At 40.5% G+C, this 22029-nt stretch overlaps 1 protein-coding gene across 6 annotated transcripts in view; it reads left to right on the top strand.

Annotated features, from left to right (window-relative positions):
* The first annotated feature begins 221 nt into the window (after window positions 1-221).
* cbfa2t3 (CBFA2/RUNX1 partner transcriptional co-repressor 3) overlaps window positions 222-22029 on the top strand; it is a 45423-nt gene continuing 23615 nt past the window's right edge. For 3 of the 6 annotated variants that reach the window (XM_079486139.1, XM_079486138.1, XM_079486136.1), the window contains exon 1: window positions 222-736. In XM_079486139.1, the coding sequence (XP_079342265.1) occupies window positions 541-736 (196 nt within the window). In that variant the 5' untranslated portion in view covers window positions 222-540. Of the gene's footprint in view, window positions 737-11318; window positions 12150-22029 lie in introns of those variants that run through there. The other 3 variants (XM_079486141.1, XM_079486140.1, XM_079486142.1) reach the window with 3 other exon arrangements.

Here is a 22029-nt window from a genome sequence, read left to right as displayed (position 1 = left end):
AGAACAGCTAACCCCCATGGGAGTTTTTGTCAGATTTTGCAAACTTGTAAAGATAACGGTGTCCTCAACGTACAATTATGTAAACCAATGCGTACACATGCAACACTTGAGTACAGTATCAGTCCGTATGCAGGCAAACCTCACTGCCACCCCACCACCCTTTCCTTGAGAGATATGACCGAGAGAGAGAGAGAGCGAGAGAGAGAGAGGATCAAGCGCTCACTACATGATGTCAGCCGTCACAGAAATGTCACTGTTCAACCAGAAGCCAATCAATTTTGAAGACGAACAGCAGCATTTTAAAGACGCCCTAAACTAAAGGAAAGGGAAACGATTTATCGCAGGCGTTCTAAAAAAGGGAGACGTTTTGTTTCGACTTTCGTGACTGTTCCAGCAGATCATTCGGTCAGATCTTTGCTTCTCAGCGGGTTGTGTGTGGGTTACCCAAAATAGGGATCTAACCTACATCCCTACAAGCGAGTGACGATCTCTCAGGCCTTTGGGAATATTAAGGTGTGTATTGTAGAACTCTGTTAGCAGATGCACCGGGATGAGATGTCTGGCGAGGTCCATGTGAAGAGACCCAACAGGTCAGGTGTGAGGAGATCCACCTCGACCACCTCATTCTGCCCCACCGCAACCAGAGTACCAACCGTCACGCTGACCAGCCGGAGGATGATCACAGAAAAACTACCGTTTCATCCATCAGCCCAGCCCGCTAAGAGAAAAACCCCAGGTGAGCACACCTACAGTATAAACAGTAGGATTTGGACACTTTTATTAAACATGTCATTGTGTTAGATACATGGCTAGTTGACAACCATACATGTGTCCCATAGTGTGACATAGCAAAAATCTTGAAAACAAAGTGTTAATAATCGTTAGTATTATTTTGTCTATATTTTCATATTTTAACAATGAAGTAAATCTCTCTTATTCTAGAATTGATCAAAATCTTTTGCTGTCACACCAAAAGACACGTTTACACATTTATTTGTCAACTTCCCATATGACAAAATGTAAAGCAAAACTGTCATTTGCAATTACTTTAAGACTGACGTCAAAGTGATAAAGGTGACGAATGATAACAAGTTCACACAGGTGTCCTAGCAGAACAGCATCAGGTGTAGTTTATTAAATGAGCCATGGTTTCCTCTAGTAAAAGTGCGTATGAATGTAATACTGTTGACCATTTGTATAACCACGGTTTCACTATGAATACCATGGTAAAACCATGGTTAATTTCTGGTTACCATGTTTTAATGGTGGCAAAACCATGGTTAATTTTGAAGTGTATCAATTATTTTGTCATTGAAAGCTTTGGAACCTTTCTTTGAAATATATGCCACCTGCTTTGGTATTTTATTCATCCACACGCGCTTAAGTATGGATAAGTGTCCACGTTGCAGCATCTGGTTTTGTTTTTTTAGTCTGGTTTTCATTCATCATGCGTGTTTCTTTTGGATAACAGCTGATCATGTTGCAAACCACACTCCGCTCAAATAATTGTGCCGTGAAAGAACCGTTTTCTTTGTCTAAATGGTTCCATAAAGAACCTTTAACATCCGAAGAACAAACAAAATGTTATTTGTTGCTAAAAAAGGTTCTTCAGAATATAAAAGCTAGGAAAGACATTGTTCTTTAAAGAACCAAAACCTTTGACTCAATGGTTCTTTTATTCTATGGCTGTGAAGATCTTTTTAAGCACCTTTATTGCATAAAAGAGTGTATAAAATGACATGCAAATCATAAAACTGGCAAAACGGTAATATCACCCAGGACGAGCTGAAGATTCAATGCTAAAGTGGCACTTTTAAGCTACACTTTGTAGCCTTGAGTTTAGCTCGTGTCCAACAGTAAATATAGTATACAACATCGGACATTACCGGCGGCCGCTCTCAACATTAAGGAGCCGCGTGCGTGTTTCTCTGATAAGTAAGCATCATTAGGCTTAGCCATAAACATTTCTGTAACTCGGTGATAAAATGGCCATTTAACGTCTCAAAGGCTCAAATACCGTCAGCTTGCAAACAGCACTGCTTTGTTTCATGCTACCTGTCCAGGTGTGTGTTTGTGTACAGAAGAAGAAGGGGCTGATGGGAGATGTAGTGAAGGGTTGGGTTATGAAGAGGCCTTTCATGTTGGGCGATATAGAAGCGAATGTGCTCACGGATGGAGCTCGACTCGGGCACTACTGCTGCGTACGATAACCGCTTGTGTCAGAACGCTGGATCCTCTCTCTACATCTTATCACACGCGGCATACACACCAGACTGAAGTAAGAAACAGCCAACCACATATGCAACAAGATGGGATTCCTGAAAGAATAAAAAGAGAGAAAATTGTCAGAACATAGTGCTGTTTCTTTGAGTCCGGCCAGCAGAGAGCTACACTAATCCAAAGTTATTTCAATATGTAGTTTGGATGATACTTTGGAGTCTCGGTGCTGAATGTGTGTTCGTGTATGAGGTGAAAATGAGGACAGGAGAAGTCATCTGTCCTGAGGTCTTTACCAGCCATAACAAAGACTAAATCAATACGTCCTCCAGTGATAATAACTCTGATATCCTGAAATGTGGTGCCGTACGGACACTCGTAGAAATGTTTCATTGGGTGTTAATGATGCTGCAAAACATTAACATCGATAGACGCCAGAGAGAGACAGAAAAGATCGGTTTCGAGACATGATTATACACATACATAAAAGCATGGTTCACAAAATTAACTAAATGAAGAGTTCTTTTAGTGTTTTATTTGACATCTTTCACCACGGTTACAAAACACACACGTTTCGACTCAAAGCCTTTCGGTGCACTTCTTCCTTAACGCCCTGAAGAAGACTTGAGACCAAAATATCGGTTTCATCTTCCTGGTAATATAACATAAAATACTACTCATGCAAATCAGGAATTAATGTACGAATTAAACAGATATACACACCAAAACATTATTGACAACAGCACACGGTCCAAATGGCTTTGTGAGATTTCATAAAAACTGCAGTCATGGCCAAAAGCGATGTCAAACTTCATAAAATTACTTTTTATTCAAAGTTGAAAGTATTGAAAGTCCAGTGTATGAAATTAAGCAGCATCTAGCGGTGAGGTTGTGAATTGCAACCAACGGCTCACTCCACCCTTCCCTTCGAAGGACTACGGTGGCTGACACAGGACTAAAATGATGTGACGTTTTCGTGTCTTTGCCGAAAGAGATAACGTATTTGCAAAACGCGTTCTGTAGTGTACTGTAGAAACAACATGTAATGGGACCCGCAGTGTGTGTAGATAACGCTTCATTATGTAAGATCTCTGAAGACATACGTATGTATATTATATTGGATTTCTGTCAATAGATACTCTAAAAATGTCACATTAAACCTATAAATCATTGTATTCATGTTGCGTAGTTGTACTAGGAGTTTAAACTGAATCTCAGCTTTGAGAAAAATGTTGGGCCTCTCAGCAAAAAATGACACACGACACATGAGCAAAGCTTGTTGACAGAAGAGGACCCACGGAATATTAATAACTGATAAAAATGTTTACTTTATTTATTTCTTTATTGACCTTTTTTTTCTATGCACTTTTTTTGTATTTAAACAAAAACATATCATTTAACAAATCAATCGGGGTGCGTTTCCCAAAAGCATCGTTATCCAAATATGGTCGCAAGTTCTGTCATTCAAGCACAGTTCAAAGATTTGAGTGTTTCCCCAAACCATCGTTCCAACGATCAATAGCAAGCAGCATCGCAAAGTTGCATGCAAGAATCTGACATTATTTCAATCTGAACGTATTTATTCTTAGATGTCATTACTCCACCACCTGTGTGGCGTCATCAATTAGATTGCTGAACCAACTTGGTTCCAACAATGGATCTCTGACCAACCGCTACTACGGTTTCAGGAAACATTTAAAATACCAAAACGTATTTTAAAAAGTACGTAAAATCAACTAATAAATTATATAATGCCTGTTTAAGCGACGTAAAACACAGCTAAAGAGAGCGTTCTTTTTGGGGAACTGTCTACACAGAGTAGTTTTACATTCCTTACTTGTAGTTTTACAAGTAATGAGACCGGTCTCTTCTTGCTCATATTGAATCTCAAAAGTCAAAGTGTTTTAGTGGTTAAAGTAAAGTTGAACTCAAATTGAAAACAGCACTAATAGCAAAGTAATTAAATGTACAGTAAGTTAGTGGCAAACCTGCTGCAAAACTACAGCAAAGTTTAACATTGCACTTACTGCAAAGAATATACTATATAGATGTTTCTACATAAGCAAGCACGCTCCACAGCATTTATTGGACAGGAGAAGATGAAGAGAAATGGAGACAAAACAAGAGAGAGAGAGAGAGACAGAGAGAGAGAGAGAACAGTTATCCTCCCTATTTCCTCTACACCAGCTTTGTGGTCTCTATGAAGAACAGATGTTCACAACTTGATACTGCACATCAACCCCCTCTGCCTGCTATCTTCAGTCCCAGCCTGCCAACTGCCTGAACACACACACAAACCCAATGTCAGGGTTTAACTATCAACACGCACACCTGCGAGGGCACATTCACGCACAGATGTGCAAATGAAAACGCAACCATTTCTAGATTTCACAACATCGCAAGTGTGAAGAGGTCACACGTAGGAAAGAAACTTCACAAATGCAGTCGCTTTAATATTTCAGTCGTTCCTCTTAGACAGCAGTGGCACTGAACGGAGAGAGAATGGAAAATTTGGCTTACTGTGAGTCTACTGCCTCTCTTCATTTTGTTACTCAACAATCACAAATGTGTCTCCTGCAGTTTCAGAAGACCTGTGCTCAGATTTGCAAAAGGTCTGCTCAACATCAAGTTATCTAAACTATTCCATCCACTTTTATTTAAAGTATTATATTCTACTGTATGTCAACATAGTATACAGTACTGGTCAAAAAGTTTGGAAACACTTGGCAAATGTTTCTTATTATCTTCAACTTAATAAAATTATAATAATATAGACTACTAAATATTATATATATATATACATACATATACACACACACACATATATATGTGCTATCGCAATAGCAACATTTTCTCAATATTATCTTCCGGGCCTAACATAGAATGCCAGAAAAGATTATATATGTTACCATGGTAATTTTGTTTTATTAACGGGATTTTTATGTCATGTGACCCATCTTATAACTCATACCTCTAAGCAGCAGTAATGATAATAGGATAAAGAAAAGAGGACTCATATGTCACGGTCAATTAAATATTGCAATAAATATCGTACAGTGGACTTTACAATGAGGCATTATCGTACAGTGAGATTGTGTAACATACCTTTTGTATATTAAACACTTTTTTGCAAGACTAAATTTGTCTTTTTAAATATCGCTGTAAAACTTTTATTGCAGGCATTACACCGAGGTATTACCGTACCGTGATATTATGATATCGTTACATCCCTAATATAACTGGTATGTAGATCATTTCTATCATTTTTTTTAAAATATTCTTTTTTCTTATATTTATGCATTATTATATTAATTGATTTATCTGTTAAGCTGCTCGTGCAAAATGCACATTGTGCAAAAGGGCCACAGAAATGAAATGCAATTTGATTTAGTGTGCACATTAGAAAACCACTGAAATAAAATGTTATTTTGCACTCGCGTTACATTCATGCAGAAAGACAGATGTTGCTGGTGCAGCCAGCTGTCAATCATATACTGTATAATCACACCACCCGAGACCAGACTTCACTGTGGGACTTGCGGACACCGATAGCGTGGGTTTTTTGGTCCACTCAAACTGCACACCCCTGCCTCCTTCAAAGAGTCTGGAGATGTGATTGTTAGACGCATGCTCAAGTGCATGGCGCAATAAATTGTTGCGCTATGCTGCATTTCAAAACGCACTTCATTATCTCCCTCTCTTACTCGGTCTTACTTCCCGTCCTGTCTCACATCCTCTCGTGCACTTCTGTTCTCTCGCCCCGTTGAGAAACGGCAACCTCTGCATGCGCGCACATTTTCCACCTTATTTAATCTCTGCGATTCAGGACGGCGATAGCAACGAAGAAAAGCCGTCTCCGCGTAAAACCGTACGACTCCATTGCCTGTTCCACCGCCTGTGGCCACCTTCTCATTAGATAAACTCCCTCTCCGAGCGGCGGCGCTTGAAATAACTTTCATTTACTGCAGTCTGTAAGGGTGACTCAACAGGGCCACTGAATGCCAGAGCTTCAGCGGATGAGGACAAAGACAGCGAACAAAAGAGCTGTGTTTCTGTCCGCTAGCACCCGGCCTTATCTCTTCCCAGCACTCTGGATGGCGACTGCAGCCACAGGAAAGGATTTATAATGTGCCAGCGAAAAAAAAGATCTTCGGGCCCGAACCTTTTCCCTTGGCTTTCTCTCGAGCTGCATTTCAGACAGTCAATTCCATACGAACACAATAGACCCAATCAGACACGAGCATCTCTCCTCTTCTTCGACATCAGATGGAGAAAGAGAGAAAGGCAGACAAGGACATTTTAATGCCGCCTAGGTGAAGGTCAATGCATGAGGGGTAGTGTAGGTACAGATAGAGGAGTTTATAATAGAGAGGTTTGAAAGGCGATCGCTTGGAAGAGAGCGAACCGCAGTGCTGTAGTCACATCGACAAAGACCTAAATGAAGTTCGGAAGATCTGTCGAGTCTGTCGACAGGTTTACCCTCTTGAGAGCATCGTGCTGTCAATCAAACTGTTGTCGTGGCGATAAGAATCCCTCTTGCTCCGTTCGCTGCAACAGTATGGACAGAAACACAAACCCAAATAGACGACTTAAAGTCCCCATGAAACGGAAGTTGTGATGTACTCCATTTCCATATTGTGACGTGAATCCGAGTGAAACGTCTTCTGAAATGAGAACAAATGTGGGGCTGGGCTTTATTTAGCATTTTCCTTTTTGATTGTATTGTTGTTAGTTGGGCCTGAAGGGGAGAGCTAAAAATGTCTGGCCATTGGAGTTTTTTGTTGCTTGTGTCATGTGATGAAGATGTGTTGTTAAAAGTTAAAGATTACAAGTCCCAAAAAAAAGTACAGTGTTTTTCCTGAAAACCGCAAATTTGGAGATTAGGTTTCGTAGGTGGTGACTCTACGATATGACTCTCTCTTCTAAGGAACTCAAAAGAAGATATTTTGAGAAATGTCTCTGTGGTTTAGTGTCCATGCATTGGAAATCCAATGTTGTTTGGTTACCAACGTTCCTCAAAATATCTTCTTTTGTGTTCTGCAGGAAAAAAAAGTTATAGAGGTTTGGAACCACATGCAATGCACACAGGACCTGCATTACATTGTAAACCGTATTCTGGCACATCACATGTGAAATCGAACACACAGCTTTAAATATTTACGAGCATGAAGTACAGTTAACAGACCCAACACATCCATTCATTGTCAATGAGAAGTTCACACACAGGGCTATAACTCCCCAGCAGGGAAGAAGGCCATAAACACTCCATCAAGACGCAGGACAAGCAGTCATCTATCTGCCTGACAGCCGGGAGCTCATTCTGTTGAACAGCACGCTGTTGAGAGCTAAAGATTTCAGGTATAGACCGTTTCGTAAGACGTGAACAACGCTGGTCCAGTTGAACTTGATGAACGTTTGAACAGGATACAACCAACAAAACATTTATAACCAAATCAAAATGTCAAATCGGGCGTAACACACGCAGTTTCTGCCAATCTCATATTAAACTTGACTACCCTTAGAGAAGTATTGCATACTTCGTAACTTCGATGAGTCTTTAGTTTGATCACAGATACAGCTGATTATTTCGGAAAAAAAATAAAAACTGGACGTGTAAAGCATGTGCGCACCCATTGCCAACAAAACACAGACATATGACTCAGTTTTGCTTACCGCATGCGGTTCATGTCCTGAATCTATAAAAGCTATCAGTTTCAAACGATCTCCAAATCCACCGTTTATATAACATTCCTCACTGAAATGCAGTGAACAAACAAACACCGCTGAATTTCGCGAACAAATTACTATCCCTATTTTGCTCCAACTGGTTGACGTGTGCACATGCTCCTTCTCCCACTCGTATTGGCGTGCTCTTTCTTCCCGCTCTGGTGGGTTGACGTGTAGGACGTGCTTTTCCGGGAAAATTGTCCTATAAATACTAAGAAAACAGACTTGTTTACGAAACAGAGTTTCGTGTACGAAAAAACGTCATACGTGCAACTTTTTTTACCAAGTTTACCATGTCAAGCATGAGAAGCAAGCACGTTTAACAGTGTAAAGAAGTCAGAATGCATGAAACACTGTGGAACCCCAACTTTAAAGGAACAGTTCACCCCAAAATGAAAAGTCTGCCTTCGATCAATTACTACTCACCCTTAAGTTATTCCAAATCTGTATTAATTTCATTTTTTAATAATTCAGATAATACAGTGTTTTCTCCTATTTCCTAAAAAACAGTCAATATGGACATCCAAGGTTTTTGAATTACAGCAATGAAATATGAATGAATAAAAAATGTCTTTTTTATGTCTATTTTAAAAAAAGGTTATTTGAATCCAGCGAATATGTATATGGTTGGGTAAAATATGGACAAGCCCAACTGTTGGTTTAAAACCTAGAGAATGTCAATTTGATTTTATAATACTGAATGAATATATGGATGAACAAAACCAGCATTTAGCAAATTTAAACCGTTGGGTTTGACTTGTTTTACACAACCATGGGTTAAAAAACTAATTTGAACTGAAGCACTTTCTTTAATTGTGAATTACATTTTTGTTCAAATTCTTCAAAGATCTTTGCTTTTAATATTAAATAATTAACATATTTCAGCATATTCGACTTTTCAATATCTTACAAATACCTTGTTAAATCTCTTCTGAGACTACCAGCAACAACCCAAAAAGCCCTTCAGCATCTTTTCCCAATCCGGGTCATCCCTCACATAACATCACCTCAGTCTCTTCTCGCTGTACCGTACTGCACGGTTTAAAATGAGACCGTGGTCTGATTATCTGTGTCTCTGAAACCGGTGACCTCGTGCTTCAGAACAGTCCCGTGCTTCAAGACCGATAGCATCCTGGCGTTTCGCGCGATTAGCTGGAGACGTTTGCCCTTGCCAGAAGAGCTTAGACTGACACTTGCGTTAATGTAGAAAAATCCTGAAATATCTGGGCGTAGATTGCATGTCCACAGCCGAGCTGACCACATATCACTATGACGGATTAAGAATTACGGGTGTAGAGGACTGAAATCGTGTAGGATTTATTTAAAAAGTAGCTGCCATACTAAAGGAGTGGGGATGTCTCAAGGCTGAGTTTTGATGTAGTTGTAAATTCAGTCGACATCGATTCATTCAGACATACACAATGGTACACGCCCAAACGTGTGCTGTTCAGATTGTGTTCTGTCCAGCACGGTGGTGAGACAATAGATACATGGCAGATGCATCTGTACTTTACACGGCCGATTCGTTCTCCAAAGTCCGAACAGCGCTTGCCACGTTTGTTTACACGTCTTTTACATCCCTACATCTCCGAGTGGCGGGTAAGACGTGCAGATGCGAGTTTCTCACAGGCTCACCTGCAATGACTTCATCAGTCATCGAATGGCTGAGCAGGTGCGATGATGGTTAAACAGTCAAAAATTGAGGTATCAACCGAACAAAACACAAGGAGGGGGTCGGAGAATTGGTCTGTCTATTTTCCTTAGAAGCAGCTGTATTTAGAGCATTTTGCCAAGACCAAGGCAGAAGAAATATTCTGCACTTGTTCCCAAACGGCAAGAGCAATAAAGTCATAAAATTCAAATACAGCTTTAAATGTGTGTGGAAATGCCATCTTTAATACAAATTCATAGCCGGTGTATATGGACTAAGAATCACTCAAGTAACCGTTCATCTGAAGTGTTATAAGACCGCCACTGATGCTACTCCTCAAAATACAGAGATTATAGTTTATCAACACCCAATAAGCAGTCTCCAGCACTGTATATACACTTTAAAATCCTAACATATTTCAACCCATACTTGGCTCAAATATGGAGAAACCCTAATCGGGTTGTTTTAACCAATGGCTGAGTCAAATATCATTTTTTAGTTAGTTGAATCATTTAATTAATCTCCTCTAGATATATTTTTTTCAGTTTGACTTAAATATGGATTGAAACAACCAAGCATTTTTTGTGTAAACAGTGGCTCAAAAAAGCATTTGGACGTCTGCATTAGATTGCAAATTCTATTTACAAGACAAATATAATGCACATATCATTCAAAGCATTTTGCAAAAAGAAGATGAATATGGGTGTTAATGTGATGCGATGAACTTAACCTGTTTTTTTACTCTGGTGGGACACACCTGTGTGAAGCGGACATCTTTAACCCATCAAAAATCAACCCGCTGGTTAAGAGTCATTAAAAAAGAATAATACTTTCATTATCTGTTTCTATAAAGCTCGTGATTTCTACGCATCATTATGACATTCGGTTGTTTAATGTAATTAATGAATGCATTTTAGGGCCTCTATTTATGGGATTTGCTTAAAGGGTCAGTCCACCCAAAAATGATTATTATTACTATCATCAATAAAATCGTGTTTCTACAATTGAAGTCAATGGGTATCGAAGTTGTTTGGTTATCAACATTCTTCAAAATATCTTCTTTTGAGTTCTGAAAGAACACGATGAAAAAACATTCATTTGACAAATCCGTTCCCAAAAGCTGGCGTTTTAGAAATGAGACGCAACAAAATGCTTCTGTAAAATAAAAATGCTCATTTGGTAGTTCCGTTCCGAACACATCACATCTCCCTTCTGATTTCAAAACCTTTAGGCACCAGATGCCCGGCTGTCAGTTGCCTGATGCATGCGAGACTTGGCGCTTCGGAGCTGATGCGGGGAAACAGCGGCCCCTAGGGGCCCTCTAAGGAACCGCATCCCCGGCAAAGCCGGACCATCAATACGGGTCTCTTGGGAACAAATCTGACATTTTTATCAGAGACAGGGACCATAAGCACATCTATGATCCCTTAAGAATTGCAAAAAATTGCACAAAAAATGCGAGCACATCCTAATTATGTTAATAGCAGGTCTATTATAAGTGTGTTATGAATTATATTAGGAATCGTCGATATCTGAAGAGACTACAGCGGAAGGGAGCGTAAAGGGAGGCAGGCTGTCAGCTCGTGGGTCTGAGAAGCTGTCACACACACACATAGAGAGAGAGAGAGAGAGAGAGAGAGAGAGAGAGAGAGAGAGAGAGAGCGAGAGAGAGAGAGAGAGAGAGAGAGAGAGAGAGAGAGAGAGAGAGAGAGAGAGAGAGAGAGAGAGAGAGAGGGGTTAGGAGCGCAGGAGCACGCATCTCCTCTCCAGATGGTGTTTTAAACGCAGACAGAAGGGTCATTAGACAGCACACCAGCTTCCAAACCACTGACAACAAAACAACAAAATAAACCAAAACGCGAGATGATGCACAGGAAAACAGCATCAGTGAGCCGGAAATACGAATAATGTTTTTAACGGAGCGGTTTTGCGCGTTCAATGTGAGGGGAGTTCGCGGTGAACAGTTACCGGAGTATTGACGCGAAGATCTCCGAGACCCCTCCGTCAGCGGATCGTTTGCGGGGAGAAGAGGACTTTTTGAAGGATTTACCTCAGACGAGTACGGTGTCCGCTCGGTAAACGACAAAATCAAAAAATCCGTTTTATCCGGAATCCTGGACATCTACTGTGGAATACGAAACGCGTCAGGAGCGCGCGAGACGAATGGAAGGACTTTGTGATTTTTGGGGGTGAAATCGACGCAAACTTTTTCGCCTCTCAGCGCATTTTTATGAAGAAATTTGTAAAGGAACGTGATACCAAAGTCTCGCTACTTTCATACGAAAGCTCCGCTGTTTAAGCTGTTTTTCTGAAATTGAATTACCTCATCGTTTTTTTACTTCCACGTTAAACCATTTGCGATCCAAAGTAGTCCAGGACTGTTTTCTCTCATAAAACCTCTTCGAAAGGCACATTTATGATTTTACGTCATTTTGGAAATTTTGGAAGGAAGTAGCGTAGCGTACTATCAGAATCGCCGTTGAGTTCTGTGTTTATTTTGCGCGTGGATTATTTTTGGCTGCAAACACTTCAGTTTGACTTCGACCTTCACAAAGTAAGTGTTTCGGGGCAATTTTTAATACATCGTTTTTCCGTTAAATAGCAATGTTTATTTTCTAAAGAAAGGCACGCTGGACCGTTTGGACGCATTTAACGCAGGACAGGTGTTACGGAGCCCAACAATAACAGAGATGAAAAAAGATATGCAAATATACGAAGCCATATTAGCTTCCATTGAATGTTAAATGATATGATATAAATTCAGCATGTTTTTAAAACAATCATTCTTAATCAATTGTGAGGAAAAACAAATCAAGCTTTTACTTTCTTACTTTTACAAGTTTACTTTCAATATTTAGATAAGTTACTTTCATAAAAATGCATCAATTTATTAGGAAATGACATACGCGCATCCATTAACATACGAACATTAATACGACTTAAGTATTTATTTCTGACACTTACTACACTAATAATATTGAGATGTGTAATTCTTATCTTCCTGTCAAATCTTGTATACTGAAACCTTTGGATTTTACATTTTAGAGATGATCAAAATCCAATACTGTAGCCTACTTTTGGTCTATTTAATAATAATTGTTTAATATTTTCAAAGGAAACCCCCAAATCTGTTTTACTTGAAAACAAGACCAAATAAAGATATATACATTAACAATACCATACGTGAGAAATAAACATATAGAAATTGATGGGTTCATTCTAACAAAAGAGCTTTAAACATCTTATACACTCTGCGCTTGTCCATTTAAATATGATAAATCTTCTATGATCATAGCATTTAAAATGTAATCTGGTTTATGATGATGAATGGTTCAATACAGCATTATGTGCCCTCTCACTTATAAATGCACTGACGGATCAAACCACAATTACTGTTCTGTTGCCCCATCACTTAACCGTCCTTCAATAAAGCCCCATCAGCATATGGTGATGTTACTGACCACCACTTTACTTTTTTAATTGACCTTGGTAAAGATCGGCTAAATTATGAATGAATAGACAGCAATAATTCTCCACAGGTGAAACCGCGCGGTGACCACAGACCATCCCCAAACATTACCACCAAATAGCCCTATATAGATTTTACGGGCACATGTCCCTACTGCATGCACTAAAGCACCTCTGCTAAGAGAAAGCCAATCATTAATCTTTCCGAGTGGTTATTCAATTTGTTTTCATGGCGCTGTGAGTAGATTTATACAGAGGTTGTCAGTATATGGGGTTAAGACAGATGGCCGTGAGGAGACGCTGCTTGGCATTGGGTAGTGTGTTGATATGAATATGCTGGATGGCTTTTGCAGCTTCTGTGATGACCAGAATCTTGAAGCTCAATCATTTGCAATGACGTACAGCAACACTGACCTGAAAAAAGCATAATTTAACGCGTATAAAAGCGTCGGCCAAATGCACAACTGTGATGAAAGCTTATTTAGATTGATATATGAAATATTTGTGAAACTAGTTTTGGAAACCTGCAAAAATCTGCTCACACTATGATGTAGTCGAGGTTGTCACATGGACACACACCAGTTTGTGACGTATCTTTGGTATACTAGTACCGCACGCCCACTTTGAGGTTAAGAGATGGTGTCCCCGTGTCAGTGTCTTGCAGTGGGAAGATGGGACGTGGTGTGCGCTGGAGGTAATTATTGTAATTTGAGTGCGGTTGCAGGTGAAGTTTGCCTTCTCGTAATTAACGCGAGGAGCAGATGGCGGTGGGCGGGAGATGAGTGCAAGCAGCCGGCCGCCAGAGCTTCGGGGGGGGTTTATTGGTGGGGGCTAGGTGAGGGAAGAAGAATAAAGTGGGGGTGGGGTCAGGTAGTCATCAGTAAGCACAGCCACCTGATCGGCCACGTAGCCAAAGAATCACTTATAAATATCTGGTAAAATCCATGACGTCCATTCACACTAAAAATGAGGATATAACGTTTGTAACGTTGTAAATGACTAAATGTACATTTAAGAGAATAGCGTAGTCCACAACTACCACGATAACGAAAGATAAGAACAATATTGTTGTGATCACATTCAGTTCGAATTAACGGAAAAACATAGAGAGATAATCAAAATTAGTTTTAAGGGCTTGCACGTTAAAAATGTGAGCGTGCGAGCTTAGAATAAACAGAACGCTATCATTCCTTTGGATGCTAATGTAGGTATGGTATTGTTATCGTTCTTGGTGTAAATGGACTTACAGTATCCCCACGACAGACTCATTGTTAAAAAAATCCTGTTCAAAAACGGACATTTTCTGTCAGCTGAAAAATATTGTAAAATACATACAAAAAATTGCATGTTTTTCTTGTAAATGTGCAGTCTTTTACTGTAATTTCAAAATATATTGTAAAATTTAGCATCCATGTACATTGAGAATAAGTGCGAAATTGTTTTAAGACATCGGGGGAATTTTACTAAGATAGTATCGACAGCCATGTTTATTTGCACATGCATCTTTATTTTAGCACTAGTGTCATTACAAAAATTGTGCAGATCTTGTAAAGCCGGCAAAACAAATGTTATTGCAATTCGCAGTGCATTTCGCATCTTACAGTTCTAAGTGTAGTAGGTCGTGGAGGACGCAGCAACTTTACAGAAACTGCACAGCATCACTCCACAACAGCCTTTGAGAGCCCTGATTCGCCTCTTTAACTAGACGGTGCGTTTGGAAGTACGCCAGGTTATAATGCTTCTCTCCATCATTTGATACAATACTCCAGCCACTAGAAAACATGCACAAATGCTTCTTTTAAATGAAAATTCATTCACTGCCTGCCAAACTAGTTGCGACACTTGACATGCAGTGTATACAGAGAGACGAAAGTTCGAGTCCTGTCTATATCCCCGATCTCATGAGAGTGTCTTTTGTTGTCAAAGTGGTGGAATTGGTTGTGCATCTGTATACTCGCATTTGTTGTTGTTGAAGCCGTGGTGAAGAAGGTAGTGCATGAGCTCACAGTAATGCATGACCTGTGTCATGTCGACTCTCATTCTCAATATATTCTCTGCTCCCTAATACTGTAAATAAAACATACGAATCCATCAATAATTGTTGGCTGAAATAAACTTTTTCATTTTCTTGGAGCTCACTATTTGTTCCTACTACAAAGCGATTTCATGCAATTCTACAAATTTAGAGCATTGGGATTGGGATTCAGGTTGGAATGGTTGTTTTTTTGTTTTCCAGCCATGCACCGATTGTAATTCCTAATGCATTAATGCTATAAGCCATTACAAAAGTCCTGAGCAGGTGGGGACGGGGGCAAGCTTTAGAACGGATCTGTTTGTGCTGTACCTTTTTGTTTATTCGTGTGCATCTTCAAAGGACATGATCCTGACTGATTATCTGTACATTAGCTGGCAGAGGAATCATTATGTGTCGTTTGAGTCCTGGTGTGCATGAATGAATCTCAGGCTGCGAAAAAGATTTTGGATAATTTCCCTCACTGTTAAAGGAAAGAAAATAAGGTGTTTTTTCAAGAACCATGCTGCAAAAGTGTAAGAAATGAAAATGTTTCTCTTTGACTCACAGCCCAGTTAAGTGAACGTATAGAATACGTACATTATATCTCAGGCTGTAGAAATCCCACTGTACATCCCTTCCGGCCGTCCTACCGTGGCTACCGCGGGCTCCCGGCAGGAGTGCCAGCGAGTGAAAGCTGCAGGGACGGGCAAGGGGGCAATCGTCATGGTTTCGGTCCTGTTTATCCCTGCAAACAGTGGGAAAGAGCGCAGCGGTGCGGTGAGCACATGTGTTTGACATTACTGTGACATGCCGTCTCTCGGGAGAGAATGGGAATGTCAGAGAGCGGAGAAACCGGCCAGATCCCAAACATCTGGGGAAACCAAAAAACACATTTACACCACATTGCAGGAGCTGAGAGTTCGCTTTGAGAAAATATGCCACATTACAATCAAAAACACTCGCTCTTCTCCTTTCTGATATGTTCTCATTCTCATCACATGTGTCCTTAGCTTACCCAAAATGTAGCTTACCCTTTAGGTAGCTTACCCAAAAATATAAATTCTGTCATCAGTTATTTCATCTCATGTCATTCAAAACCTGTGTTTGACTCTGTTTTTCATCGGAACACATCAGAAGATATTTTGAGAAATGTTTAGGGGTTTTGTGTCAATAGAAAGAAAAGTCAATGAGGGTCGATGTTGTTGGGTTGCAGCATTCTTCAAAATATCTTCTTTTGACAGAAACTCATACAGGTTCAAAAAAATGACATGAGGGTGAATAAATGACGAAAGAGATAAAAGTTTCCTTTAAAAAAACTCAAGACAACTCAAATTGCGAATTCTTTCTCAGAGGCATTTCGGCACTCTGGAACAATAGAAGTTTGAGCAATCTGACTCCAGAAAATTGTGTAAAGCAAGTCAATAAATAGAAATCTTGAGAAAACGTATTTTGTGTGCATTATGCATCGTGACCGTGCCCTCGACTCAAGCCGCTGTCGTTTCTCTGTAATAAGGATCAGATCTAATCTAATACGAGACATTATAAAGCTCATAGAGAAATTGGTTCCCGCTGTGAATTGGTTCGTTTCATTTGGATGAAAACTCTTGCTCGATAAGAAAGGGGAGATAAGTCCTCGGCAGAAGTGTGGTTTAGAAACTGGAGACCAGCTGCGGTGGTGAAGGGGTTTATTAATCAAACTGTGTGCAAGTTCATATCGCTACTTCTTCCTCTGATAAAGCCAGTTCCTCTCTCTCTCTCTCTCTCTCTCTCAGTTAGTTATCACAGTTCGGAGTTCTGCTAACTATGGATGAAGTTCAGTTATTAAGCCCTCACATTCTCCTCACAATGGTGTTAAAGTATCAAGAGGGGGCTCGAGGCTGGATCGCGGCCGGGAGACGTACCATGTGGCGTATTTGCACAAATTAAAGCGGCCGTTATCTCGTGGAAACAGAAGTGGAGCGCCGGACTATCCTGTCATTCTTGAATTGGGTTCGAGCGCAGTTTCGGTCTCTTGCGGAAACCTTAATCTAACACAGAGGGCTGTCCTCAGATAAGCAATTGTTCCATAACCAGGTATCAACCACGAGGCTGTTTCATTTCCATCAAGAACGCTTTTAAAGTGAATGGAATGGGTTGAAACGGTTTTTAATGACAGAACGTTCCAGATGGATGGAGGATTATGTAAGAAGGTTGTTGTTAAAAAATCCTACAGACACTTTAAAGACGGTTTCATTGGACGCCCGCGCCTGCTCCGGAGTTAACTTTTGTTCTGTGTTTGTTTATCGGTCTGGCTAGCGGCTTATAATATAACTTTTTACATTTTATTTACTCTATTTACATAAAGCTGTCCAAAAGAAAATCAATATGATCATTATTAAATACTACTACGGTATATAAATCATCTGACCATCACTGTACATCATGTACAGTATATATATATATATATATATTGAAGGATGCTTTTGGATTACTCATGTGTCGTGGGCAGGTTTCAGTCTTTTGTGCCCCATAAATCAGCTCTAGCTGTAATGACACAAGAGCCAAAGCAAACAAGAGCAGTACTGCAGCTGGCCATACCCTGAGAGAGAGAGAAAGAGAGAGAGAAAGGCGGCAGCTGTCAGGCCCGGCATCGTGCACCTGTCACACAGGAAGTCAGGCCCTGCCACTATTTCCTGGATACGCCTCCTCGGCCAAACACTTCTTCTGTTTTCTCCGAGGAAATAAAGGCGAGAGAAAGAGAGAGACAGACAGAGAGGATATAGTCAGGGATGTAAAGAATAGGGCCAGTTAGGTCTCTCTATAATATACACATGATGAATATATAAATATACTGTGTGCATATTTCATTTGACTTTTATTTTAAATCATAAATGAACACACAACATACAATCCAATCTATAAAAACGTATTCTAAACTAGAAAAAGTCAATAAATACTCACCTGAACAGGTAACAGTCATGTGACAGGATGTGACATCACCGCTAACTCAGTAACAGATGGTGAGCGCTGCGTTATAGCCTCTCTTGTTTTTCTTCCAGTCACCTGAGCAGTGTATCTGTGTGTGTGTTGTGTTTGGCACGCGTCCTCTTTGTTTGTTAGGATTGTCAAGGCGGGTCCTCCGGAGGGCTCCTGTGTCTAATTCCCCAGCCGCCCCTCGCGCTGCCTGTATGCAATTAACAGAGTAATTAAAAGCTTGATGAGCTAATTGGTGTTGGGTGAAGCTGCAGGTGTTTTGATCTGGGAGCTTGTTTGTGGAAGTGTGGAGAGCAAACAGATTCCTGTCATTGATCAGTTTGGCTCTTTTTCATCCGCTATTAAACTAATACGCAAGATGAGCTAGAAGGACTATTCATCAGCTCCGGCGGGGAAAACTGTAATCGCTCTGTGATGATCACGCAAAGTCCGAAAATTGAGCCGAGAAAACTAAATAAGGTTTCATTCGTATGAGTTTCACATCATGAACCGATTTGACTACGGTCTTTTTTAAAACTGTATGGCCTTTCTCTCTCTTCTTTAGACTTGTCTTTTTCTTGGGCGTCCTAGCTTTCCCCTGTTGTTAACTCTCTCTCTCTCTCTCTCTCTCTCTGAACATGGGCTGACAGATGTGTTGTTGACGGCTGTATGGCTGCGGTGCTCCTGGTCCCCAGGTGTTCAAGCTGTGGCTTTGTGTGTGCGTCTATATGACAGTTACTGATGTTCAGGTGTGTGAGCTCAGAACAGGGACACACCGTAAACACACAAACGCCCCCCGCCACAAACTCAACCGTTACTGCTTGAAAAGGAAAAAACAAGCAGGGTAGACTCTGTGTGTAGGATGGAGGACTTGAACTGTGAAACCAACCTAAACATACGGCACGTGGTTTTGCGAATCTCACACGCTCCATATTCCTACAGAAATGATGGTAGACGAGCGTATGCGGCCCGACCGGTGCCCAGCGCTGTCCTAACACACTCCAGATGGGCCGAGCTGGGGAGTTGTTCTTGGCACGTCCCGGATCGGCTGAATGTCACAAATACTTTCCTTTATTTAGGAATGACTCGGGCCGGGCGGTGGGGGGAGAACGGGAGGGAGGGTGCATGGAGCGGCTTAGAAACATCTGGATTTTATTAGCAGCCATCGGGAGAAATATGAAGAGGAAGTTTTATCTTGCTTGCCTTTTGGGGAAGCACCGGGCTTTCCAGAACTCCGACCGCAAATGACGTCGTCCCTGCGGGGTAGAGGTGGCATCAGGTCTACAGTATAATTATATCAATAACAACAAAAAACTGGTAGCTTGTTCTGGATGATGGTGTGGTTTTGGTACAGGTCTTTAAAGAGACAGTTCACCCAAAAATGTCACCTTGCAAAACACAAAAGATACTTTAATTAAAAAAATGGTGGTACGTAAAAACAATACTGAACCCCATTGACTTCCTTTGTATGAACACAGAACCACTGAGACAACTACTTTTGTGTTCCACAAAAAAAGTCAAATACAGGTTTTGAGGCCACATTTCTACAAAAAAATGACTCTTTCTTCTTAAAGTCCCAGCGAAATTAAAAATTACCATTCTTATTTTGTCATGAAATATTGCAGCATTTATAACAATTAGCTTATCAATGTGGTTCATTTTCTTTTTTAAATTCACGTACCCTCATAATCTTCATTTAAAATCTGAAATTGCACTTCTGCCCTGAAATGACTATCCATCTGAAAAGAGGTAAATTAGACGGCTTGGCCGGAGCATCCGTTAACTCCTCCCCTTGCTGCTGCTAGTTTCATTTCAAAATCAATGCAACAGCTGTTCTAACACATCCAATCAATTCGCAGTGAAAAGCGCAAGCCACGCCCACTAATTTTATCCTATGACATTCTATTCACTCGGAAATGTGTAAGAATACGAAAGTAAAAACGATCGCAACTTCTGTTTCACGGGGACTTTAACCTATCATTTGATGAATTTCTTTGAACGTTGACCAGACCAACACAAGGACATCGAGCCAGGAACAACATATAAAAGGATCTGTGATTTTATAATCATCAAGTGTCCAGATAAGCATCTCAGAATGAAACTGCTTCGTCTGCTTCCCATAACCAGATGGAGATGAGGGAAACGTTCAGGAGCTGTGACGAGAAAAGAGTCTTTACGCTGTTTAACACGCTCTCTTACTTTACTGCGGTTTAACATGCAATATTTTCTGTGACCCCAGCATGCTTTCCCACACAAACACACATGCGGGTACATGTATGGGGTCTCAAGGGTCCGGCCGTTCCGCCTGTGATTAAATAGGCATTTATTGCTATCCGAATGTTTGTTTTCTCAAAACGTATTTGCTCAGCTGAACACGCATGCTTGGCGTCACAGTGTTTGTATGTGTGTGTGTTTTGCCGTAGTGTAAATCAATGATTCGAAAAAAGTGAGATAGAGCCGGCCAATCAGATCTAGACAGGTTAGTAGATCTGTTCTAAACCCTGGTTAGCTGACTTGTTGTCTACTAGCCTTCGAAGGAAGCATCTTAACCGAAATCTGACATATATACAATACAAGAAATATAAATATTCTAAAATATATAATCATAATAAATAGGTATTTTTGTTTGTTTAATATTAAATTCTTTATTTATTTAAAAATATAAAAAACAACTTTTCTTTCTACTACAAAGTAGTTCATTTTTACTTCACTCCTTGCAATGCATTCTGGGATTGCTGCAATGATTTCACATCAGGCTCATGTCTAGGATGTTTTGCTACGCAGTTCTCAGATTTGAAACAGCTAATAGCATACATCAGTGCAATCATACATTACTTATACTGACATGCAAGGATGCTACAAGACTTCGTTGATGACAGACTTGCATACGTCTTGCGATGTTGTCGACTCAAATCCGAGGTCATCCTGTGGATGCCCGTGTCTTCTTGGTGATTTTTTGCCGTGGGTCACTGGCCGATGATGAGCAAAGGGATAGCGGCGGGACGGGTTCAGAAGTGCCGTCCGGGGGTCGAGGGCTGTAATCCTGCTGTTTTGATGAGAGGCCTGTGTTTGTGTGGACTCACAGCGGCCTGATGGGGAGCAGATGTGGGGAGGCAGGCGGTCGGGCACAGAGCCAGAGCAGCTGGGAGAAATTAAAAACAACAGAATTCCTAGAGACTGGGGGAATTACAGGGGCGGGAGGGGGAGCTGATGTGGGGACAGTGAAATAAAGCCATGTGATGTGTGTGTGTATTTGAGAGAGAGAGAGAGATAGCAAGGTACTGTACCTGTAAAAATGAATGTAAATCAGAAATGTTGAATAATAACCATGAATCATTTTGAAACCTGAGCACAGATTATTATCCAGCTAAACCCTCGCACACATTTATTTAGCTGACAAAAGTAGGAAATAACCAGAATTTGTTTTTATAAAAAACATTATGACTTAATGCCTTTAGATGTCAGTACTTGTGTAAGAAATACAAAGAACTGTTGACTCATTTATGAATCATTTTACATTGAGGATGTCTCATAAGGAAGGTTCTAGCTGAGTTACACACACACACACACACCTTACAAGCCCAGACAGACACGAATCTCATAAATGCACACATCTCTTTGATATCTCAGATATCTCACAAACACCAGAAAGACACTCACACACACATCGCACAAATGCACATCTCTCTTTTTCTCTCTTTCGCACACACTTGGATGCACACACCTCACAGACACATACACACACATCTTACAAACACAGAAACACACAATCTCCAACACAATCTCACACATAAACACATCTCACAAATGATAACACCTCCAAACACAGACACACACATATTTCATCTCACACACACATCTCATTCAGACAGACACATCTCACATCTCACAAATGCACACACACACCTCACAAATGCACAGAGACACACACATCTCATAAACACACCTCCAAACACAGACACACACATATTTCATCTCACACACACATCTCATTCAGACA

Source organism: Barbatula barbatula (genome assembly GCF_947034865.1).
Source record: "Barbatula barbatula genome assembly, chromosome: 1".
In the NCBI taxonomy this organism is placed as follows: Eukaryota; Metazoa; Chordata; class Actinopteri; order Cypriniformes; family Nemacheilidae; genus Barbatula; species Barbatula barbatula.
The sequence above is the reverse complement of the archived record's forward strand: the minus strand, read 5'-3'. Positions and strand labels throughout refer to the sequence as shown.